At 45.3% G+C, this 25,248-nt stretch overlaps 2 protein-coding genes and 1 non-coding gene across 6 annotated transcripts in view; 1 reads left to right on the top strand and 2 right to left on the bottom strand.

The window, feature by feature from the left end:
• Ubap1 (ubiquitin associated protein 1) overlaps nt 1–17,158 on the top strand; it is a 52,995-nt gene extending 35,837 nt beyond the window's left edge. For 3 of the 4 annotated variants that reach the window (XM_008842460.2, XM_029568003.1, XM_029568004.1), the window contains 4 exons: nt 6,017–6,940; nt 14,486–14,668; nt 15,441–15,542; nt 16,058–17,158. In XM_008842460.2, coding sequence (XP_008840682.1) covers nt 6,017–6,940; nt 14,486–14,668; nt 15,441–15,542; nt 16,058–16,198 — 1,350 coding nt within the window. In that variant the 3' untranslated portion in view covers nt 16,199–17,158. The remainder of the gene's footprint in view (nt 1–6,016; nt 6,941–14,485; nt 14,669–15,440; nt 15,543–16,057) is intronic. The other variant, XM_029568005.1, reaches the window with a different exon arrangement.
• Nucleotides 4,654–4,757, bottom strand: LOC115071940. Its single transcript, XR_003850995.1, has one exon. It is a non-coding gene; the product is annotated as a U6 spliceosomal RNA (small nuclear RNA).
• Nucleotides 17,159–19,126: 1,968 nt separating the features above from the next.
• Nucleotides 19,127–25,248, bottom strand: part of Kif24 (kinesin family member 24) — an 81,598-nt gene continuing 75,476 nt past the window's right edge. The window contains exons 10-13 of the mRNA XM_029568002.1: nt 24,747–24,856; nt 20,323–22,491; nt 19,817–19,910; nt 19,127–19,379 (exon numbers count right to left, since the gene is read on the bottom strand). Of these exons, the coding sequence (XP_029423862.1) occupies nt 19,239–19,379; nt 19,817–19,910; nt 20,323–22,491; nt 24,747–24,856 (2,514 nt within the window). The 3' untranslated portion in view covers nt 19,127–19,238. The remainder of the gene's footprint in view (nt 19,380–19,816; nt 19,911–20,322; nt 22,492–24,746; nt 24,857–25,248) is intronic.

Here is a 25,248-nt window from a genome sequence, read left to right as displayed (position 1 = left end):
ACTGCATACAGACACAACTGAAAAAAATTACAGACAACATGATGATTTTTGCTAGGAGCAGACACATAGGATTTTGTTTCTGTCTTTGGTTTTTATTTTGTCTTTTTTTTTTCTTTTTCAGAGCTGAGGACCGAACCCAGGGCCTTGTGCTTGCTAGGCAAGCGCTCTACCCCTGAGCTAAATCCCCAACCCCCTGTGTTTGGTTTTTAAGACAGCATCTCAACTGTGTAGCCCTTTCTGGCCTGGAACTCGATATGTAGACCAGGCTGGCATTGAACTGACAGAGAACCACCTGCCTCTGCTTCTCAAGAGCTCTTTCAAGCTGGAAGGCGCGAACTAACTCTGCCTTCACCCGTGTGCCATTGTGCACCCCCTCCCAAATGAATGAGTAGATGTAACTTAAAAAAAAGAAAAAGAAACCTGACATTGTGGCACATACCTTTAATCCCAGTCTTTGAGAGGCAGAGGCAGAGCAGAGGCAGGCGGATCTCTGTGAGTTCAAGGCCAGCCCGGTCTACATACTGAGTCTCAGGCTAGCTGGGGCTATAGGGAGACCCTGTCTCAAAAAGACCAAAAAAAAGTTTATTTGTATGAGTGTTTTGATTATTGGTATGTTTATTGGTATGTAGTGCCCACAAAGGCCAGAAGACAGAAACAGAACTGCCATGTAGGTGCTGGGAATTGAACCCAGGTCCTCTAGAAGAACAAGTGCTCTTAACACCTGAGCCACCTCTCCAGCCCCTCAAAAAAAGTTGCTTTTGTTTGAGACAGGCTTTGCTGGAACTCACTATGTAGCCCAGGCTAGCCTCTAACTTATGATTCTCTTGCCTCAAATTCCTAAGGAATTGCAGGTGTGCACCATTGTCTGTGGCTCAAGTTTTATTTTCTTAGTGCTCTCTCTGGAAATACTGAAAGATAGAGGAAAAACTTCCAGAAACACATTGATGTTTCTTAAAGCCTATTCTTATCTCCCATGAGATAAGAATAATTATTTTTATTTATTTAAAAAATATTTTATGCTGGGCGTGGTGGTACATGCCTTTAATCCCAGCACTCGGGAGGCAGAGGCAGGCAGATCTCTGTGAGTTTAAGGCCAGCCTGATCTACATAGTGAGTTCCAGGCCCGCTCAGGCTACAGGGAGACCCTGTCTCAAAAAGACCAAAATATATATATATATATAAATTCATTTTTATTTTATTTGCGTGTGTATTGCCTGCATGTGTGTAAGTGCACCTGTGTCATACAGAGGTTAAAAGAAGGCGTCAGATCCCCTGGAACTTTAGTTATCTGATGGTTGTTAGCTGCTGTGTGGCTACTGGGACTCGAACCTGGGTCCTCCGCAAGAGCAATCAGTGCTCTTAACTGATGAGCCATCTTTCCAGCCCTTATTATTTTTATTTTATGTGTATGAGCATATTGCCTGCATATATGTAAGTACACCTGTGTCATGCAATGCCCATGGAGGTCAGAAGATGTCAGATCCCCTAGAACTGGAGTTACAGATGGTTGTTAGCCGCCACATGGGTGCTGGGAATTGAACCTGGGTCCCCTGCAAGAGCAGCCAGTGCTCTTAACCACTGAGCCATCTTTATAACCCCAGAGGTCCTACCTCTTAACAGTCCCTCTACCTCAACATTGCCACACTGGAGATCAAGAACCCTTGGGGGACTAGCCGTATCTAAATCACAGCATCCTCCCTTTATCTGTGGGATGTGTTCTCAGACCTGGAAGATGCCTAGAAACCTCAGGCAGTGTTAGACTCTATGTACAATATCACAAGGACAGAGTGAGGAAAGGTGCTAGGTAATTATGCTACTCAGAAATTAAAAGTTAAGATTTGTTTATTTCTGGAATTTTCATTTACTGTTTTTGGACTGAGTGGTTGATTACAAACAAATGAAACTATGGAAGAGGAAATTGTGTCTAACAGGAAACCTCTAAGGCATTGTAATGCTTGCCTTTTGGTGCTCCATATTAGTGTTGTATTTTTCTGCTTTTGTTGTTTTGTTTTTTGAGACAGTCTCCCTGTAGCACCAGCTGGCCTGGAACTTGCTATGTAGATCAAGTTGACCTCCATCTCATAGAGATTTGTGTGCTTCTGCCTCCCGAGTGCTGGGGGGCACATTCGCCACCATGCCTGGCTGTATTCTATTTTTTTTTTGGTCTTTTTGAAACAGGGTTTCCCTGTAGTCCCAAATATCCTGGAACTTACTGTGTAGACCAGGCTGGCCTTGAACTCACAGAGATTCGCCTACCTCTGCCTCCCGAGTGCTGGGATGCACCACCACACCTGGCTTTTTAAAAAAAATTTATTATTTTTATTTTATTGTATGTGTGTGTTGTCTGCATGTATGGAAGTGTACCCATGTCGTGCAGTGCCTGTGGAAGTCAGAAGAGGGCATCAGATCCCCTGGAACCGGAGTTACAGACAGTTGTTAGCTGTGCCATGTGGGTACTGGGATTCGAACCCCGGTCTTCTGCAAGAACATTTCAGTGTTCTAAAACACTGAGCCACCTCTCCAGCCCCATGGCTGTATGCTTTAAAAAAAAAAAAAATATTAGCTTGGCATGGTGGCACACGCCTTTAATCCCAGTGCTTGGGAGGCAGAGGCAGGCAAATCTCTGAGTTCAAGGACAGCCTCTACATAGTGAGTTCCAGGCCAACTGGGGCTACAGAGAGACCCTGTCTCAAAAAAGACCCAAAAAATCCCTAAACAAAAAAGAAACATCAAAACAACATCAACAAAACCCAAAAATCTCAGTGTTTTCTAGCAAAGGGAAGATAATTCTAGTTATTTGTATAAAACTTCAGTGACCTGTGGATTTATTGTAGTTATTTATTTCATATGTATGAGTGTTTTACCTGCATGTAAAGTGTACATGTGTGCAGTGCCTGTGGAAGCCAGAAGAGGGCATCAGATTCCATAGAATTGGTGTTACAGATGGTTGATAGCTGCCATGTGGGTACTGGGAACTGAATTCAGGTCTTCTGTAAGAGCAGCCAGTGCTCTTAACCACTGAGCCATCTCTCCAGCTTCTGTCAGAGATCTGTGTTTATCAGCAGTGGGAAGTTGATTTATTAGAGGACACTGCAAAATTGTGTTTCCTTGCTGAGTGAGGTAGTGCACACCTATAATCCTAATACTCTGGTGACTGAGGTAGGAGGATCTCAGTTTAAGGATAGAGTGAGCTACATAGTAAGTTCTGGAACAGCCTAGACTCAGTGAAACCCCATTTGACTGTTAATGCTGATAACTTGACTGGATCATTGAAAAGATAAGCCTCTAGGAATGTCTGAGGAATTATCTAGATTCAGTTGAGGTGGGAAGACCTACCTGTATGTGGGCAGCAGCATTCTATGGGCTGGGCTCATAGACTGAATAAAAAAGTAACTAGCGCAGCATTAGCATCTGTCACTCTGCTTCCTATTGTGAATGCTGTGTTTACCAGCTACCTGAGGGTCCTGCCACCTTGCCTTGTGTGCCATGACAGACTGTCCCCTCAAATTGAAAGCCAAAATCAACTCTTCTTAAGTTGCTTTTGTCAGGTATTTTAGCACAACAATGAGAAAAGAAACTATTACACCCTGTCTCAAAAAACCAAAAAGACAATTGGATTTTTTCCAGTTAGAAGCTCTAGAGTCTAAGCCCAGTACTGTTTTCTCACAGTTCTATTTGTGATGGAGAAGCACACTAACCTCCCAATCTCTGTAGGACACAACTGGACCAGAAACTTGAATTCTTGGTACCTATGTAGTTAGGCTTCCTTTGGGCTGTTTGACGCTGAAAGGCTGGGAAATGACCAACCTTAGGCTTCTTCTATCCTAACATGAGTTCTCAGCATGTTAGACTTTCCTACTTTGTTCTTCTTTTCTGTCTCTAATGTGTCTTTACTCTTGAACACACATGCATGCATTGTTTAATTCTTGTTGCTTTAAAGTGAATGCCAGGAATCTTTTTTCTTTCCCATGTGAATTTTGCTTTATATAAAGATGTATATTTCTTTTAAATGTGGCAATGAAAATTTTGTAAATTGGGCTGTACTTTAAAGTATTATTAAGGAACCATGAAATGAATCATTGTTCAGTTCTGTAACAATCTTATTTTTCATTTATTCTTTTTTTGTTGTTGTTTATTTATCTTAGATTTTCATATACCCCAGACTATCTGAACTCCTGATTCTCCTGTCTCCACCTCTCAAATGTTGGGGTATTCTATAAAATCTTAGAGATGCGTAGGACCCCCCACCCCTGGTCTTTGTATCCTCTGCCACTGAGTCTCATGGCTAGGTTCTTCGTTCCCTTAGGGCCTAGCTATATGTAGGCCAGGCTGGCTTCAAACTGTGAGTCTCCTGCCTTTGTCTTCCAAGTGTGCCATCATGCTTGGCTACTCCCATTCTTTTTCTTTTCTTTTTTGAAAGCAGAAAAAGGAGGTTTCATCAGTATACATTGGGAAGATGAGCAAATAACAGATAAAGAAGTCCTGTGATGACAGGCCCCCCCTAGCCAAGTAACTTGAAAATGTAGGAGGCAAAGCCAGGCATGGTAGCACACGCCTTTAATCCCAGTGTGCAGCATGCAGGAGGCCGAGGCAGGCAGATCTCTGTGAGATCAAGGCCTCTCTGGTCATAGCCAGTTCCAGGCCAGCTAGGGAACAAGAATGAAACACTTCAGGAATTTGAGTGTTACCCTTGTGCAAGGACCATGCTGATCTTTAAATTTTCCCAATTTTATCATGTGTGCTGCTGAACTAAGCACTAGATTTCTTTTTTAAAAAATATTATTTTTATTTTATGTGTATGAGTGTATTGCCTGCATGTGTGTGCACCCGTGTCGCGCAATGCTGGGAGGTCAGAAGAGGGCTTTGGATTCCCCTGGAACTGGAGTTAAGGATGGTTTGTAGCTGCCATGTTGATGCTGGGAATTGAATGAACCAGGGTCCTCTGCAGGAGCAGTGAGTGCTCTTAACTGCTGAGCCATCTCTCCAGCCCCAGTACTAGATTTCTTAAGTTTCCTTGCATTTTTAGTATAACCTCCTCATTGTCAAAGTAATTGTGGATTAAGAGCCTAGAATAGGGGCCAGTTGTGGTGGCGCATGCCTTTAATCCCAGCACTCAGGAGGCAGAGGCAGGCGAATCTTTGTGAGTTCAAGGCCAGCTGGGGCTTCAGGGAAACCCTCTCTCAAAAGACAAAAAAAAAAAAAAAAAAAAAAAAAAAAAAAAAAGTGTGGACTAGTAGTCAGACTCCCTGGCTTCAGATCAAGGCTCCGGTGCTTGCTAGCTTTGTGACTGTGGGCATGGCCCCTTGTAAAGTAGGGATAATGATAATTGCTGAAAGGTCAAAATCTAGAGGGTTAATCCATGAAAAGTGCTCTCACTGCCTAAGGGTGTAGCTCAGTGGTAGAGCACTGCTTGCTATGTGCAAGGCCCTAGGTTCCTTCCCCAGTACTATTAAAACAAGCGAAGCAGTAGTGCATAGCACTTTGTAACTCTTTCTTCAACGTTAGGTGCTGCCATTATTAAGCATGGGATCTAATTAGGACATTGTGCTATACAATAGAGACCCAGAGAGGGTCTATAGGGCACTGCCAACAGGAGGACATATTAGAGAATATATACATTCGCCATGAGGTGACTGATAGAGGCAAATGCTATACAATTCTAGAAGAACAAATGGGTCATCAGGAAAGCTTCTTGGGTGGGTGGCTAAGCCCCCATCTGAGCCATGAACTGAGGAGAGGAGAGGCCAGAGGGAGGAGATGTGCAAAGGATGTGGCAAGTTTCTGTTGGTTCTGTATGTATGACAAGAAGTGGTGGGAACCTTTGTAGTTAATTTACAGAAGTAATCTGGGAGCATACCTTCGGCATTGGAATTACTAGTTTTCCTTAGTGAAGCTTGTCCATGTACCTGAAGTGCTGTCTGCTCTACGTCACTTACAGGAGTGAGGAAGGAGTGAGTTGGGTTGGGGAGAGCAGCCACCTGGGTTCACATCTCCTTTCTCTGCTGTATCTTTGCAGTATGACTTCTCCTTGGAAAAGAAAACCATTGAGTGGGCTGAAGATATTAAGATAATCCAAGAAGCTCAGCGAGAAGCAGAGCGTAAGGCTGAGGAAGCAGAAGCTAAAGTGAATTCTAAGAGTGGCCCAGAGGGCGATAGCAAAATGAGCTTCTCCAAGACTCACAGTACAGCCACAATGCCACCTCCTATTAACCCCATTCTTGCCAGCTTACAGCACAACAGCATCCTCACTCCAACTCGGGTCAGCAGTAGTGCCACTAAACAAAAAGTTCTCAGCCCACCCCACACAAAGGCAGATTTCAATCCTGCTGACTTCGAGTGTGAAGAAGACCCATTTGATAATCTGGAGTTAAAAACTATTGATGAGAAGGAGGAGCTGAGAAACATTCTGGTAGGATCCACTGGACCCATAATGGCTCAGTTATTGGACAATAACTTACCCAGAGGAAGCTCTGGGTCTGTGTTACAGGATGAGGAGGTCTTGGCATCCTTGGAGCGGGCAACCTTAGATTTCAAGCCTCTTCATAAACCCAATGGCTTTATAACCTTACCACAGTTGGGCAACTGTGAAAAGATGTCGCTGTCTTCCAAAGTGTCCCTCCCCCCTATCCCTGCCGTAAGCAATATCAAATCTCTGTCCTTCCCCAAACTTGACTCTGATGACAGCAATCAGAAGACAGTCAAGCTGGCAAGCACTTTCCATAGCACATCCTGCCTCCGAAGCAGCATGGCCCGGAATTTCCTAAAGCCTTCCACCCAAAGCAGTGCCAGTGAGCTCAATGGGGACCATACTCTTGGGCTTTCAGCTTTGAACTTGAACAGTGGCACAGAGGTGCCAACCCTGACATCTTCCCAGATGCCTTCCCTGTCTGTCTTGTCTGTATGTACAGAAGAATCCTCACCTCCAAATACATGTCCCACAGTAAGTTTTAAATTACCCCCTAAATTAGAGTTCCCTAGAAATTTCTAAATTCTATCTAGCATTAGCCTTCTCTGAGGCTTAGCATGAGACGCATTGCAGAGTGACTTCCTTACGTGAGACTTGTAATTCTGTCTATCTCCCGGAGGGCTAGGATTATTACCTTTGAACCTAGTTTGGTTAATTTTTGTTTTGGTTTTTATCTATTTTATTTTATTTTTTTCTTCAGTACTAGGGATCAAATCCACGGCCGTGCCATGATTGTCCAGCACTCTGCCACTGACCTATAATCCCTAGCCCAAACCTGGCTAATGTTTACTCAGACCTTCCTGAATTTTTAGGTCTTTTCCTTTGCACATGTAAGGACTGTAATTGCAAACCTTGTGACTGGTGTTTCTCTGTGTAAAGAGTTGGTTCTTTTCTGTGCTGTCGTGTCTTAATAGATTAGATGTTTTGTTTTGTTTTGTTTTGTTTGTTTGCTTGTTGTTGTTCTTTTTTTTTTTTTTTGATACAGGGTCTTGCTGTATAGCCCAGGCTGACCTTGATCTCCAACTTATGCCTTGCTGAGATTATAGATAATGCTTCACTGAGCTCACCTGTTTTTTTGTTTTGTTTCTTGTAAACTTTTTTTTTTTTTTTTTTTTTTGCCATTTCCTCTTTTTGAGACAGGGTCTCCCTGTAGCCCCTGGCCTGGAACTCATTATGTAGAGACCAGGTTGGCCTTGAACTCAGAGAACCACCTGCCTCTGCCTCCCTGTCTTTAATGTTCTTTTTCCTCCCCTCTTCCCTCCCTTCCTTCCTTCTGATGGGGATGAAGGAAGGAGTTGGTTTCACTGTGTTGGCTCAGGTTCCCTTGAACTCCAATGACTTTCCTGCCTCCATCTTTCTAGTAGCCGGACTTAGGGTGCACACTGCTGTCTGCTGCTTCAGTGAATGATTTCTGCTGGCATTTTCTCTGTATCTCTTACTGCTACTTTTTATTTGTGTTTTTGAGGCAGAGTCTCACTATGGTAGCCTAGTCTGGTCTGGAATTTTCTATGTAGACCAAATTATCTTTGACCTTTTGTGTGTAATAGTGTACCCACATGTGTGCATGGAAGTCAGAGGGTATCATCAATCATTTTCCACCTGAACCTTAAGCTTGCTGATTAGGCTAGGTTGACTGGTCAGTGAGCCCTAGTGTTCCTCCTGTCTCTGTTTCTCCCCCACACACTGGAATTACAGGCCTGCATCACCCACTGAGATCCTCATCCTTGTGCAGGAAGCCTTTTACCAATTAAGCCATCTCTCCCAGCCCTGCCCTTGATCTTTTGACCCTCCTCCCTCAGTCTCCTGAATGCTGGGATTACAGGTGTACACCACTAAGGTGGCTCTTTTTCCTCTTGTAGCTTTTCGTTTCCTTGTTTTATATAAACTAGTTTTGAAATTTATATAGTGTTTTTTAGTTTTTTTGGCAAGTATCCCACATTGGCCTCAATGGTTATGTAACTAGGATGACCTAGAAGTTCTGATGCTTCTGCCTCTGCCTTCTGATTGGTGGAATTACAGATGTGTGCTACAGTGTCTGGCTTTTATGCTGTGCTGGGGATCCTGTGTGCTAGACACTCTGCCAGCTGAGCTGCATCCACAGCCTGGAATAGTTTCTTTGCACTTACTTTAACTTTTGTAGATTTTTTTTTTTCTTTGAATTTTGAGGCAAGGTCTCCCTGTAGCCCCAGCTGGCCTGGAACTCACTATGTAGACCAGGCTGGCCTTGAACACACAGAGATCCCCCCACCTCTGCCTCCCGAGTGTTGTTACTAAAGGCATGCGCCACCACGCACTTTTTAAACTTATTTTGATTTTTTTAAATCACAGTTTTATTGATTTGGGGGCTGCAGACGTGTGCAGTACGTGTGCAGGTTAGAAGGCAACTTGTGGGAGCCATTTTTCTCCTTCCATAATATGGGTTCTGGGGAAGGAACTCTGGTCATTAGCCTTGGTGGCAAGTCCTTAATCCACTGAGCCATCTCCAGGCCCTCCTTTAACTGTTAAAAAAAAAAAAAAGTTAAAAGACTTTGGGCCTTGTACATGCCAAGAAATGCACTTTACAACTGACTACAGCCCCGACCCCATCCTTTTTTCTTTTTATATATTTTATTATTTTTATTTTATGTGTACGAGTGTATTGTCTGCATGTATGTGAGTGCACCTATGTCATGCAATGCCATGGATGTCAGAAGAGGGCTTCGGATTCCCTTGGAACTAGAGTTAAGAATGGTTTGTAGCTGCCATGTGGGTGCTGGGAATCGAACCTGGGTCCTCTACAAGAGCAGTCAGTGCTCTTAACCCTTGAACCATCTCTCCAGCCCCGACTTTTTCTTTTTAAGGCTTACTTGCTCCCTCTGATGGTTTGGTGTCTCCTGTTGATGGCTTTTTTGTTCATGTTTTAAGATTGAGGTACTTAAAATCAAGGGTGCATGTTGAAGATGTGCTGCTGATCCTTAGGTTTCACTGTAGGTTGGAAGTTTGCTTTGAGGGCAACCACCAAAATGATGCAAACTGGGAAGGTTTATGACCTTAGGAGAAGGGGGAGTGGGTGGGAGGCAGGAGATTGAGTCTGCTTTTAAAGCTGTAGGAGGAGGTCAGGAAAGGCTGGCATAGGCTTTTAGTCAATTCTCATTCTTTCTTACATTCTATCATCCTAAGGATACTATGCCAGGTGTCCTTAGTCCTTTTTGGTCTCTGGTTCACATTTTCTGAAAATGTGCTTCCTGTAGAGGGTGTGATGAATGTGAACTTTGTGTCTTACTACTCTAGTAGGCTTGGTACTTCCTGCATTTGCAGCATGCTGGGGTTCTGAGTGGCTGTAGATGGACTCTTCCCGCTCTACCACTTGCTTACTATATACTTCATTGCTGATCACTGTCTGTCCATGTTTTCCACATTCTGAGATTTCTTTGAGGAAGTATCATTTGACGTTTATAAATACAGATTTAGTTATTTTGTTTTTTAGGGGCTTTCAGAATATTTCCTTTTTTGAGATATAGCTCAAGATGATCTGCTTATCTCCTGAATGCTGGGATTACAGGCAGGCACTAGCCACCATGCCTGGCAATTAAAACCAGACCCAGGTCCTCTGCAAGAGCAGCTGGTGCTTTTAGCTGCTGAGCCATCTCTGCAGCTCCAAGAAATTTAATTTTTTTGAGACAGGGTCTCATGTATCCCAGGCTGGTTTCAAACTTAGTGTGATCCTCCTGCCTCTACCTCCTGAGTGCTAGGATTACAGGCATGCACATGATTATGTGATGCTGGGGATTGAACCCAGGGCTTTGTGCAATCTGGGTAAGCACTCTGCCAACTGAACGTCTTCTTCCTTTAGTGGGCTTTTTGAAGAGGCATTGAAGATTTGTTTGCCCAATGTGCTGTGTTAAATGAAACTCTGCTTTGGAAATCTTAAACTTCCATGTGTTCACAACTGTTGGTGAGGGAAAGTGCCATGTCCAAAGTCTGCCCCTCAGGGCTCAGAAATACAGGTAACATGGAACTAAGCTCTAGGAGCTCAGGTTAATGTATTATGTGCCAGAAGTGGGATCAAAATGCTGTAGGAATGCTGGTGGGAGTGTGCCTGCAGTGCACATACTTGTGCACTAACAAGGTAAGTGGGCTGCAAAGGAGGCATTGGGAAAACTTGGTAGACGAGCCATCCTGATAGAGGTAAGACTTAAAGGCTGGGTAGCCATACAAAAATGGCTACCTTCTAAATCCTAAGAGAACCCAGACTTTTTAGAAGATTTGAAAAGTAGTTGGGTGTGGTGGACCACGCCATTAGTCCAAGCACTTGGGAAGCAGAGGAGGCAGATTTCTGTGCATTTGAGGCCAGCCTGTCTACATAGTGAGTTCGAGACTGGCCAGGGCTACATAGACTTTGTCAAAAAACAAAATATTTGAAATACAGATTTAATATTTGTATTTAGAATGGTATCATTTTTATACTTCCTACTTTTTGCTCATTAGTCAGTATATATATATAATTAAAATTTTTTTTACTATTTTTATTTAACATGTATGAATATATTATAGTTGCCTGTATGTATGTATGTATGTAAGTGCACCCATGTCATGCAATGCCTGGGGAGGTCAGAAGAGGGTGTCAGATCTCTTGGAACTGGAGTTATAGATGGTTGTTAGGTACCATGTGGGTGTTGGGAACAAAACATGGGTCCTCTGCAAGAGCAGCCAGTACTTGTAGACAGTCTTGCTCTGTACCCCAGGCTATCTTTTAACTTCAGAAACCTCCTCCTACCTCAGCCTCAATAAGGGATTCTTTTAAACATTGTCCATTTGGGGTCTTCTGGATTATGTTCCTGTTTGATTCGTAAAGCATTATGTGAAGGAGACATTTGTTTGTCTCTGTTTAAGGCAACTCCTCAGTCCTAATGTTTAAAATTCTGTGCATTAGGCTAGAGAGATGGCTCTTTGGTTGAGATTGCTTGCTGCTCTTCCGGAGGACCTGAGTTAGGTTCCCAGCACCCACCTCTGGAGACTCAACAGTTGCCTGTAACTCCAGGTCCAGTGAATCTGATACTCTTCTGGCCCCTGTGGCACCTGCCATGTACATGTGCGTGCACACATCCACATAAATAATAATCACAAATTATAAAATCCTGTGCATTCCCTGGGAGGCAGAGGCAGGTGGATCTCTTCAAGTTTGAGGCCAGCCTTGTCTATATAGTGACTTCCAGGCAGGCTGAGATCCTGTCAAAAATACAAAGCAACAAAAACAAAGCCATGCATCTTAAACCAGGCATGGTAGCTGTAATCCTGGCACTCAGGAGGCTGAAGCAAGAGGTTCCCCCAGGTCTGGGACAAACTAGACTGCAAAGCAAGAGCAGATAGGGAGAGGAAAGAATGTATATACACATATGTATGTTGTTTTCACTTAATATAAACCACTGAATTATTTTGGGAAGTGCTGATGATTGACTCTAGGGCTTTGAACATGCTCTACTACTGACCTACAGCCCCAAGCCCTATTACAATGGCATTTTATTTATTTTTTTTGAGACAAGATTTTAATAAACCTTTTAGTTCAGACTGGCTTTGATCCTCCTGCTTTAGCCTCCTGGGTGATGGGTTTATTGGTGTGTTGCCATGTCTGATTTGTGACATTTAAAAGTCATATGGCTGTTTATTATAATAATCTATTGGATATTTAGTCAATCCCTAATATCTATTACAAATGATGTTGAAATAACAATTCTTTTCTTTTTTTTTTGAGACAGGGTCTCTGTAACCCCAGCTGTCCTGGAACTCACTATGTAGACCAGGCTGGCCTCAAACTCACAGAGATTCACCTGCCTCTGTCTGCCTCCCAAGTGCTGGGATTAAAGGCGTGTGCCACCACGCCTAGCTGAAATAACAATTCTTGGTTTTTTGGTTTTTTTTTCGGTCTTTTTGAGACAGGGTCTCCCTGTAGCCCCAGCTGTCTTGGAACTCACTATGTAAACCAGGCTGGCCTTGAACTCCCAGAGTTCCGCCTGCCTCTGCTTCCTGAGTGCTGAATTAAAGGCATGCACCACCATGCCCAGCTTATTATTTTTATGTGTGTGAGTGCATGTATGTGAGTGCACCTGTGTCATGCAGTGCCACAGAGGTCAGAAGATGGCTTCGGATTCCCCTGGAACTGGAGTTAATGATGGTCATTAGCCGCCATGTGGGTGCTGGGAATCGAACCTGGGTCCTCTGCAAGAGAAGTCAGTGCTCTTAATCGCTGGGCCATCTCTCCAGCCCCTGAAATAACAATTCTTAAACATAAATACCAGTTCGCACTTTATTTTTTCCCAAGACTAGGTCACTAGAAGTATGCAACTAGATCAAAGAATCTGATCATTCTTCAGGTTTACATACGGCTAAGTTTACCTGAAAGATACCAAGTAACATTCCCAACAGCATAGTGTGCACAATTTTTTTTTTTTTTTGGTCTTTTTGAAACAGGGTCTCCCTGTAGCCCCAGCTGGCTAGAACTGTGTAGACCAGGCTAACCTTGAACTCACAGAGATCCATCTGCTTCTGCCTCCTGAGTGCTGGGACTAAGGGTGTTTGCCACCACACCCGGCAAGACTGCCCATATTTTAAATTAGAAGCATATGCCCACATCCCACCAGGTGTTGTGATGGAGGCTTTATGGGAAAGGCACTTATTTGAACAACAGCACTAACTCTTTGGTTGGGCTTAGTTATGTGAGACCATTCTTTGGTTTTTTAATGCTGGTGCTATTGACCCAAGCAGGGCCTCTTCTTAGAGAGAGATGGAATCCTAAGGCCTGCAAAGTGGTTAGATTGGTTGTGTATAGAGCTTTTACTCTTCCAAGGCTCCTGTAATCTCTTGAAGCCTCTGAGACTGGACTGCCTAGAGCATGTTGTAAGTAGTAGTAAAATGGAAACCAGTGGTTTAAAGGCCTGTAGTCTTCCTGACTTTCCTCAGCAGAGTTTGAAAACGTATTGTTATAGTAATCCAATTTTGAACTTGCTTCTAGGACAGAGGACTTCTTATTACCTCACTCTCCTCCACCAGAAAAAGGAATTAAAGAATTTATAAAATGTTCTTGGGAACTGAGCTAAATAATGAAGGCTTGTGATCATGTCCCATGGTGGGTGGGTCCTTTGGCTTTGGAATGAGCTGAGCTACCTTTTGTGCCTTATACTTCAGAGGTGTACACCAGTTAGGTAAGGGTTAGTGAGATCCTGTGGTAGGGAGCAGGCTGTATGTAGCCAGTGAAGTACACTGGCCTGGAGTCAGCTGTGTATGGCTAATAGTCCCTCCATCATGGCTCCAGAGAACAGCATGCTGCTGCCTTAGCAGGAAATGAAGCAGAGTGTGATGTAGGACAAAGTAAGTACCCCAAGAACCCTGAGGTCCTGAGCTAACATGCATGGGAAGCCTCTGCTCAGACCAGTGGTAGAAGCAGGAGAGAGACTGGGATAGTCTATTCCAGAGTGGGAGTTTGATGTGAATGATCCCTTTAGGACTCAGATACAGTGGCTGGGAAAGGGTTAATGGAGACTTGGAAAGAAATTAGCACAGCCAGCTCAGACATTAGTCCTGTGGGTAGGTTAAACTCATACCTTTTTTTTTTAATCTGCATTTTACTAAGATTTTTTTTTTTTTCTTTTCTGTCTTTTTGAGACAGGGTCTCCCTGTAGCCAGCCCCAGCTGGCCTAGAACTCACTGTGCAGACCAGGCTGGCCTTGAACTCAGAGTTCTGCCTGCCTCTGCCTCCCAAGTGCTGGGATTAAAGGCATGCACTACCATGCCTGGCAAACTCAGAACTTTTTAAGCCAGGGGTATTGGGCATGGAACAGCTTGTGCTGTTGTGTGCTTTCTCACTCTGCAGGGGGCTGAGGGTGAGGGCACCCAGTGTTTCAGTTATCTTCCTGCCTTTTCTCCTCGTGGCTTGGTACCTGGTACACATCTTCACTGCCTCTTCACAGTACCTGGCCCTACCTCAGTGACATGTTTCCTGAGCATCAAGTCATCTTACTTAAATCTTTTTTTTCTACTTACCAGGTCACCCCTCTGAATTTCTCAGTGTCACAAGTGCCCAACATGCCCAGCTGTTCCCAGGCCTATTCAGAACTGCAGGCACTGTCTCCTAGTGAGCGGCAGTGTGTGGAGACAGTAGTCAGCATGGGCTACCCATATGAATGTGTCCTGAGAGCCATGAAGAAGAAAGGAGAGAATATTGAACAGGTGAGGTGCTGGTCCTCAGGGGTGTGGTAGAGGAGCTTTCTGATCTCAAGTTGGGGGTGTGATCTGCTTGTTTGAGTCTCTCCCTGCAGCACCAGCCTCCTCACCTACGGGTTTGTGGGGACTTTGGGGCATTACTGTCAGGGAGACCAGAAGCTGGAGCAGCAGTATGCCTTTGCAGACTACTCAGAGACCTGGACTGAGGGGAAACCTGGGGGTGGCTACTGGCGCTGTTGGCTTGTCATCTAGTTACCCCTTTATCTGTATCTCCAGAGGACAAAACTGGGTATACGGTTAGATGTCTCAGTTTAGAAACTTTTTTTGAGATAGTCTTGTATAGCTCAGTCAGACTTTGAACTTACTGTATGGCTGAGGTTGGGCTTGACTCCTGATCCTGCCATCTCCTGAGTGCTGGCATTACAAGTATATGGCACCATTCCTGTCATGGCTGCCCAGGAAGTTCTGAATAGTATACTGTAGTCTTCTACCTTGGGGGCATTTTCTGACATGAGGTTTTTTTAAAAAAGAACTGTGATTATGCCCTGGCTGTGAAGTTGACATTCTTGGAATTGTGAGTCAGCTGTGACAGCACTGCCTTTGGGAAATGGCTGCTCAAGTGAAGAAGGTGTGCTAAGTAGTTACTGAGATTATGCTGTACTGACCACAGTCCAAGGAACAAAATCCAGTCCTGTCCAGGATCTGACTTGGGTGGGGCAGAGAGCAGAGACTTCAGCAAGAGTGGCAGTAGGTACTCAAACCTCGTTTCTTTTCTTAGATTCTCGACTATCTCTTCGCACATGGACAGCTTTGTGAGAAAGGCTTTGACCCTCTTTTAGTGGAAGAGGCTCTGGAGATGCACCAGTGTTCAGAAGAAAAGGTGAGAACCTTTATGCATTCATGGGAACCCTCTGCAAAAGGATAAAGGGACAAAGTCCATAGTCCTCTGGTCCAGCACCCTGCTTCCTTGCCACTGACTGCTGTGAGACAGGATGAGGGCCCCATCAGTGTAGATGAAGCAGTGAGTTGAAGAATCACAGTGATGGAAAGGGAAAATTGCCAAGCTTTTGGGTGGTTTTGGCCATTGTTAGGTTTTTTTGTCACCTCTTCTCCCTAGAGAGCAACCTTTCAATACTTTGTCTTGGTGGGATTATTGGTGTGGACAGTGGGATTCAGAGAGAGGTCAGCAAGTGAGTTGTGACTAGGCATGGCTCTTGGAAGGACGTGGGTTGTGGTATCAAATCCTTTTGCTATGGTACACAGCCCACCTCTGCTTACTAGGTAGAACCTCATGGGACTCTGGTTGAAGAATACATATTCCTCTACTGCCAGTACTCCTCTGCATTCAGCTTGCCTGGGTGTCTGTTCCTTTAATTTCTGTTCTCTTTCCCATAGATGATGGAATTTCTTCAGTTAATGAGCAAATTTAAGGAAATGGGCTTTGAACTAAAAGACATTAAGGAAGTTTTGCTATTACACAACAATGACCAGGACAATGCTTTGGAAGACCTCATGGCCCGGGCTGGAGCCAGCTGAGACCAGACCCTGCCTAAGCCCTGCCACGGAACGATTATCCCCTAGGAGGCCCTGAACAGCTCACCTGTGGGGAAGGAGAAGGGACACCAGATTTTCTTTGGGGGGTTAGGTGGTCAGGTGTGGAGACTATACTTGTCAGTCTCTGTGAGCCCAGGACCTGAACTGGGGAGAAAGTAGGAAGATCTGGGGATATGAATGCCCCAGGCCTGTCCTGGCTCCTTCCATGTTAAACATATTTGTATTTTGAGAAGTGTCCTTCCCACCTTGGCCTTTCAGAAAGAATACTTAGATATTTCTGGGGTCTCTATGATCTGCAGCCAAAACCTGGTCTTGCTTCCAAGAGGACTGGGGAGAAAGGAGGATGGGCCAGACTCTGCTGCTGCTGCACTGGGGCTACTAGATGCTTCCCCTCTACTGCACTGGCAGACTGAACATTAACCTAAGTTGAATGCAAGTGAAAGGCTCTTCAGGGTCTACCCCTCCCTCCAACAGTCCTTAGTGTTACACTGGTTCTGTAATGTTTCTGAGGTACAAAGGATGCACTTTTCCTCATGGGGCAAAGTCTGCCTCTTCTGCCAGGCAGTTCCCATGCTTCCCTGTCCAGACTGTTTCTTTTGGCTTAGACCACAATCCTCTGCTGCCCAGGGCATTGGAGCCCCAGCTCTAGGAAGCTGTTGTCATTTTAAATAATTGTTGGCCCCTTCCACTCAGTGGGTGAGAAAACAGGCCACAACTTAAGTCACCCAGCACTAACCCCCGTTTTTGAACAGCCTCCAGCCCTACTTTAGGACGACACAATGAGTAACACCTAGGCATAGAAATCAGTCTCTTTGGTTTGTTTGTATTATGTTGTACACCATTAAAGATCTAAATACAAAGGATATACATAGTCTTGACGAATCTAAAATAATTTGCTAACTATTTTGATTCTTCAGAGAACTAATAAAAATCTAAAAGGTATGGTATGCTGTGGTAACTTCATTGTGAAGAGCTGTTTCACTCAGGAGGGAGGATGGCAAAGTCATCTGGTCTGGAGCAGGACCTAGGCTTTTTCTATCATTTCAGTATTTTCTTCCCTCTGGAGGCCTGTCTAGTCTTCTCTGGACTTAAGTTACAAGTGCAGGCACAGATAAGGATCTGTTTAAACCTGACCTAGCTCAGTCTTTGGGCCAAGGACATACTGCTTTCCTGCCAGAGTATGGAGGTAAGACAGGCTAGACTTAAAGGAATTCCTTTAGGAGATAAGGAAAAGCCCCTTTGCCAGCACCACCATGCTTGCAGCCCCAGGCAAGACCAGTGTGCTTCCCCAGTTTCGTAACCCTGTTGGAGCCCACAGAATGCATCCCTAAAGTTTCTAGTCTTTAATACTAGCCCACTTGACTTCGGGGCTTTTCACTGGGAATGGTCTCTTTAGTCTTTAGTGTGTATGTGATGGGCTGCAGAGCCTTAAGCTGGAAACAGGCTACCCTCTGGTGGTTAGTTCAAGCACTGCCTGGGGCAGACCAAGTAGTTGGAGAGCCATTTAACCCTTGGTCTTTTAAATTATTTTTTGAGCTAGGGTCTCACTGTATCTCATGCTGGCTTGGAATTCATAGTTCTCATCCTGCCTTAGCCTCCTAAATGTTGAGATTACAAGTGAGAAACACCATACTTGGCTTATCCTGGCCTTTTAGGCAGTCCTCTTTAAAACCCAGAACTCACTCTGTAGACTAGGCTGACCTCAAACTCTGCCTCCCAAGTGCTAGAATTAAAGGCATGCACCACCATGCCCAGCTAGACGGTTCTTAAATTCATGTGGTAGTGGGCGTCCACATGACTATTAACAACTTAGGGGAAGACTTTAAAAAGTGATGGACCCCTGGAGGTGGCTTTATTTTCCTAGAGCTTCTTTCTGCTAAAAGTAATACAGGAGCTGTAAAAAGCCTGGTGCAGTGGCGTGTACCTGTAATCCAGCATTGGGGAGGTGAGACAGGAGGATCCCCCGGGCTTGATGGCCAGCTTGTTTAGCCAAATCAGCAGTGAGATGCACCCTATACCTGTACACACACAAAAGTTAATACAGCAAGCAAAACTCATTGGAAGGTATGGCTGTGTAGAGTTATGGCAGAGTCCAGACTACTGATTATTGCACTCACTGTCAAGATACTGATGGCTGGCCGTGGTGTCTTGGAAGATGCAGACCTAGCAGTGGACTTACTGAGACCCTTCAGCTCATCTAATCACCACAAGGAGAGGTCGTGGTGAGGAGTCACAGGCAGGAGTGAGGCCTGCCACCTCAGCAAAGGGGAGTGAGAAAGAAAAATGCAGCGCCATAGGCACTCTGATGTCTCCAAACTGGACTGCAGGAAGAGAGGGACTGTAAGTGCAAAGCCCACCCCAAATGCTGTTAAAGATGGGAAGGGTTATTCATTTTATATCTTCAAAAACTAAATCTTGGCTGGGCGTGGGTAGCGCATGCCTTTAGTCCCAGCACTTGGGAGGCAGAGGCAGGCAGATCTTTTCAAGGTCAGCCTGGTCTACATAGTTCCAGGACAGTTGGGGCAACAGGGAGACCCTGTCTCAAAAATACCAAAAAACAAAAAATCTCTACTCTCCCAAAAAACTGTGAGGAAAAGAGCTTGCCTCGCCAGCCTGGCTAGCACAGAAAAACACATGTCAGCTGATGACGCTGCTGGCTCAGCATGCTGTGTTTCTTATGACCTGATCTCCAGGTTACCAGTGACCATCCCACTCTCATCCTCAAACATTGGAAAATTTACAGTTACTAAATCCAGACATATTCCCATAGATGTGGTTAGCTAAGCAAATGCTTTTTGAGCCCAAAGAATAGGAGGGGGCATTAAGTTCTTCAGGCTAGCCCTTCCTTTCTTACAGATGGTCATGAAATTAGGGAACTGAGGAGATAGAGGTCTGTCCCTGAGTAGCTGGGGCTGGGGTGAGGCTAGCATAGACAGAACAGGGAGTGGGTATGTGCAGGAGGCCCTGGTAGGCGTCTCTTCCAGTCCCAGAGTGCACTGTCCATCCAGTGTGAGATCTTCCTCTAAGATGCCACTGTTCTCTCAGGGGCTGCAGCTGGCCTGTGGCAGGTGAGGTATTGCTGCAGCTGGCTCCTCAGACCCTGGATACACTTAGACTTCAAAACCATAATTTCATCCAGCTGGGTAACAAAATCTTCAAAATCCTGAGAGGGGAAAAAGACAATTGGTGCTTTTCTCTTGTTGGTCCTCTGCCAGATCATCTCTTCTAGTCCCTCCTTCCAGGAGAAAACCTGGAAGAGTTTCTGTGGCATTGGGTGGGGCCCCCTTCTCTGCATCTGAGACAATTTGTAGGTGGAGGGTATATTCCGTTAAGGGGTGCTTACACAGAAAATCCTTGTCTGCATGTTGTAGGCAGCACGTTGGTCATTACTTAAAATCACGGGTGGGGGCCCCCAAAAGCCACTAGGAAGGTAGAGTGGCTAAGGAAAGAGTCTTGAAACCATTTAGCTTGGGAATGGACAGTGTAGCACCATCTTCTCCCACCTGTACCCATACCTCTGATGATGTGGCAGAAGGAGGCAGAAGACCTCAACAGTAATTAGTGTTCCTGAATTGCTCGTGTCCAACCAAGGCTACTTACATTAGAAGCCAACTGGGTCATCAGGGTCTCCTCCTTGAAGCCTAGCTTGGCCATTTCATCTAGCTGTTCCTGGTGTGCACAGATGACCATCTGCCTGGGAAGACGGGAGAGGAAACTGTGATCCCTCCTGTCCTCCCATCCTCTCTGGGGCAGCCTTTGGAAATTGAGTCACATTTTCAGGCTAGGAACTCCCTCTGCCCATTGTGGTAAAGCGTTCCACCAGGGCCAGCTAGCTACCCCTTGCCCCCTTCCCTGGTCTTGTCTCAGAGCTGCCTAGTTCCTGTGGCTTCCCTGCGAAAGGGGCACAAGGTCTAGTCTCATTTCTAGGTCTGAGCTAAAAGCCGAATAACTTGCTTTTGGTCGGACTCTACTGATAAGCAGCAAGATCATCCACCCAGAGGCAAGCTCTTTTTCCATGCATGGCCTTCTCTTTGTGTATTACATTAAGCCAGAGAGAGAATGGGGCACTGAAGGGGCTCAAGTCTTAAGGAGAAAGTTCAACTTACTGTGCCTGCTCCAGGGTGGGTTGACAGAGTGTCCCCAAGGCCTTGAGAGAACAGCTAGGGACCAGGGGAGAGTCTAGCAATGCTAAGCATCTTGAGATTGGCCTGCGCTTGAGCCACAAGATGTCCTCATTATAGCAGGGCTTTGTGGGGTCTGTGGATGAACCACACTCCTGCCAACCAAACTGTGTAGGATATTTTCTCTCCTGGGCCCAGGGGTAACCAGCTACATCACTACTTCCTGTACACGAGGTGAGTGAAGGTCCAGAATTGGGCACTCCAGTATGTATGGTTGAAAGGGGCTTTTCTGGGAACCCCCAGGAGCCACTCAGCTCAGTCTCTTCGGCATCAGCATCATATGGCTCACCACCCACATATTTCTGGGGGAAGAGTGCAGGTCTTCTGCTGAGGCAGGCCCTCCTATTGGGCAGTTTGTCAGGTGGATACTGATGGATGGGTGATGGGGACAGAGCTGGAAGATCACCACCTGGCTGATTGTCAGGGGGAGATGAGGATAGCCATAGGTGCCCAGTTTCCAGAGACATTGGCAAGGTTGTCTCTTGATTAGAAGATGATACCATGTGCCCAACGGCTGGGCCGCCTGTGATCTCAGCCATGAGACCATGCACAATTCCATCCTGGGCCAGCTGTTCCAAGAGAGAAGGGTCCTCCTCAGGGGTCTTCAGGAGGGACACAGTGAGAGGTGCCATTAGTCCAGAAGCAATATCTAGGTGCTCTCTAGAGTCTTCTTGGAAAGGAGTACTACTTTGTACCATTTCAGATGCCTGAGTCATACTGTGTTCACTGACTTCTCTCAGTGGTGTGGCGTCTCTTTGGTCTGGAGAGCCAGGAATTGCAATGTGGGATAGTGAGAAGGATAAATCATTTTCTGGGGATGCCAAGCTGCCCTCAGCCTGCCCAGAAACCTCACTTCTGAAGGCCGCCTGTCTAATGTCAAAGGCTTGAGCTCTTTCTTGGTGGTACATATGATCTACTTGTGAGCAGGAAGGCTTCTCTGCCAGGTTATCTCTGGGAGAAGGCCCTGAGGAAGCAGAGTCCTTACTTAGGCTGTGGCTCTGACTGAGTGCTGCTCTTTTATGGCTTATTATGGGGTCCCTGGAATATACCCAGCTTTCAGTTGGACCCTTTTCATCACTATCTGTCCCAGAGCTGAAAAACAAGCACTGTCGCCTTTCTGCTGTCTGTTCTTCTGGACACTGCTCCCTGTTCTGATGAAGGAAGAACGAGCTTTCACTCTTCTCTAGGGTATTCCTCTGCTTTGTGGTCTTCTGACTGGAGACATGTGAGAAAGAATCTTCACTGAAATCACTGTCATCGAGGTCCTCGGCTTGGGCTCCATCATGGCTCTCAGGGTTAGAGTGGAGGGGGGCAACAGTTTCATCCTGGAGCTGACCCTCTGAGGGCCTGTGTTGACATAAAAACCTTTCTGGTGGTTGATACTTTAACTTCTGCTTGAGAAGCGGTGGCTGTTGGAACTGCTGGTGATAAGAGCGCAGATGTTCCTCCCTTTCCTTCTGATGTGGAAGGGTGTCGGTCCAAGCTTCAGAGTTAAGTCTGGACGGCATGCCCCCCTTGCTCTCCTGACTGTCCTCTGCTAAGTGGTGGCTGCTGCTATAGAGCTCAACTTGTGACACGAGCTGCTTCTGTACTGGCTGCACAGTCTGCACCTTTTTACATCTGGCAGGTAGCTTCCCCTGCCGCAGGCCTTCTGGGCCCGAGGCTCTGCTAACCCAGCCAGTGACAGTCTTGTTGCCAATTTGATTTTTCTCAGAGCACAATGATACTGATTCTTCTGCACCCTTTTTGGCCAAATGCCCAGACCGCATGGTTCCTTTGAAATGGCTAGCCTTTGTGTCCAGCTCTTGTAAAGGACTCCCTCTGGAGACACCCCTTTTACCAGGGACTTTAGGGACAGAGGAAAAGGGGATGTTGGGTGCATGGCTGGCCAGAGGGTGGGCTCTCCCTCTTGTGGAGCCAGGGTCCACAGTAACTGACTGCTGAAGTCCCAGCTTAACTTTTTTTGGAGAACTCTTGTCCCCTGGCAGGGTGACGGGGGAGTTCTGAATTCCTTTTGGAGATGAGTTTCCAGGTATCTGATTCCGACTGGTAGCTGAAGCACAATACTTAATGCCTTTCTTCAGTTCTTTGACCCTGTAAACAGACATTTAAAATGCTGAATGTATAATTTTGTATGCCTGTGATTCCCTTTCAGGGAATTAAAAACCCAAGAGAAGTATTACAAGGGTTAGGAGGGTTTTTGTTTTTTTGTTGTTGTTTTTTTCCAGTCTGGGAAAAAAAGGGGAAAGGGTACATTCTATTCTAACATGAGTGTCCCACTAACTTGAATTTAAAAAGTGATCAATATTGTCTCTGAAAATATAAGCAGGAATCTAACACTCTCGAATTAGAAGTTTTTTGTTTTGTGTTTTTGAGATAGGGTCTCCTGCTGGTCGTGCTGGTGCATGCCTTTAATCTCAGTACTTGTGAGGCAAAGGCAGGCAGATCTCTGTGAGTTCAAGGCCAGCCTGATCTACATAGTTCCAGGCCAGCTGTGGCTACAGGGAAACCCTGCCTTAAAAAGACCAAAAAAAGCTGGGTATGGTGGTGCACACCTTTAATCCCAGCACTTGGGAGGCAGAGGCAAGCAGATCTCTGTGAGTTTGAGCCCACGCTGGTCTACATAATGAGTTCCAGGCCAGCTGGGGCTACAGGGAGACCCTGTCTCTAAAAAGACCAAAAAAAAAAAAAAAAAAAAAGGGTCCCCTTGTAGCCACAGCTGGTGTGGAACTCAGTATAGACCAGGCTGGCCTCAATTTCACAGAGATATCCACTTACCTCTGTCTCTTGAATGCTGGGATTAAAGGTGTTACCACCACAGCCAGCTTTGTTTTAAAATTTTATTTATTTTATGTTTATGAGTGTTTTACCTGCACCCAGGCATGCAACACCCATGGAAGCTAGAAGAGGGCATCAAATCCCTTGGAACTGGAATTCAGATGGTTGTTAGCCACCATATGGATGCTGGGAACTGAACTTGGGTCCTTTAGAAGAAGAGCAAGTGCTCTTAATCTGAGTCAACTTTCCAGTCCATTGTTTTTTGAGAAAGAGTCTCACTATGTAACCTTGGCTGGCCTGTTGAACTCTCTATGCAGACCAGGCTGGCCTCAAATTCACAGAGCTCTGCCTGCCTCTGCCTCCTGAGTACTGGTGTGCTTTAGAAGAGCTTTGGAAATCACCATGGCTCCATATGAGGGACAGGTTAGGAATACAAGTCTCAGAACTACACTATATTCACTCAGGATCCTGCCACATGCTCTGAAGATGGGCTGAAGAGTTCATGTCTACTATTCACATATAATTCCACAAACAGAGCTCTGTTTTCCTGCAAAGTGCTCCCTGTCAGGCTTCTCTGAGAAGGTGAATTCCCTCAAATCTGCTGGGCATTTCAGGAAATAAATCATACAAAAATAAGCAGATTGTACTAATTCTACTAAAGAAAAGATTACATATATTCCCAGGGTTTCCTAACTTTGGCGCCATTGACATTTTGAGCCAGATAAAATTCTTTATTGTAGGGGCTATTCTGTGTACTGAAGATGTTTAGCCTCATTGGTTGACCCACTAAATGCCAGTAGCACTATTCCTCAGTCATAACAATCAAAAATGTCTTAACTACTGTAAGAGACACATTGATTGACTACATCCAAGGTAGAGACAGGAGGGATACTGGCAGTCCCTTCAGAAAGAAGCCTAACTAGGCAGTCAAGAGGTGCTAGCTCTAGGGCTGGAGAGAGAGAGATGGCTTAGTAGTTAAAGGTCCTTTCTGCCAAGCCTGACAATCTGAGTTTGATTCCCAAGGTGGAAAGTACTGACTCCCACAAACTGTCCTCTGACCTCTACATATATGCTGTGGCACGCTATCCTCCCACACTCAATATTTGTTGTTTTTTAAAAGAGGTGCCAGCTCTGCCACCAATTTCTGATAAGCCCTTGGAAATTTCCTACCCTTCCCAGGGCCGTACCGTATCCTTACTGTGTTAAGATTGGTCCTTACTGGACCTAATAACTCTATGATTCTTCCTGAACAAGAAATACGTATCCTATCTCCTAGAATTAGGGCTGAAGCCAGCAGGAAGAAAAGCTCGGATTTTACCACACTAGATTAACACTTCATTTCCTAGTAGCCATTGAAGAGCTACTAATGGAGTCAATTTTTGAAAAGAGAAAGGTGCCATTTTTCTTTGTCATGCCTCCAAAAGTTGGGCTTATCAGGTCCTATTTTTCAAATTACTAGTTCCTCCAAGAAGGTAGCTGTGGAGTTCAACATCAAATCCCTGTGTATGAGAGAAACAACTACACAAATACATGTGACATACATACAACCTGCCATCTGGGAGCCAACTTACCGGTCAGCATAGCGCAAAGTATTCAGTGTGTGTTCAGTAGCCACATGGCTTGGTGAGATGTTGGCAATCATGCAAGTTTTGGCATTGCCAATGAAAGAGTCCTTCAGGACCTGTCCAAACCAGAAGATAGGTCAATGAACAAAGGCCATATTGACTACTTATGCATGTAGATGCTGGCTATAGCTATCCCCCTTCTGTCCATAAAAGGCATCTCAGAAAAGAAGAAATGCAAATAACAATAAACAGAAAAAGATACTCATCAGTAATCAGAGAAATGCAAACAAGCCATAGAAAATCCAACATTTATGGTGTTGAGGAGATGGCTCAGTGGATAAGAACACTTGCTCCTCAAGCATAGGACCCAAGTTAAAATCTCCACCACTCATGTAAAAAGCTGTGTATGGCTGTGAGCACCTATAATCCCAGTGCTGAGGTGTGGCAGAGACAGGAGGATTGCTGGAGCTGGTTCCAGGTTCAGTGAGAAAAGCTCACATCATGCCAA

This window comes from Nannospalax galili, unplaced genomic scaffold (assembly GCF_000622305.1).
Source record: "Nannospalax galili isolate Female #2095 unplaced genomic scaffold, S.galili_v1.0 scaffold341, whole genome shotgun sequence".
Taxonomy (NCBI): Eukaryota; Metazoa; Chordata; class Mammalia; order Rodentia; family Spalacidae; genus Nannospalax; species Nannospalax galili.
The sequence above is the reverse complement of the archived record's forward strand: the minus strand, read 5'-3'. Positions and strand labels throughout refer to the sequence as shown.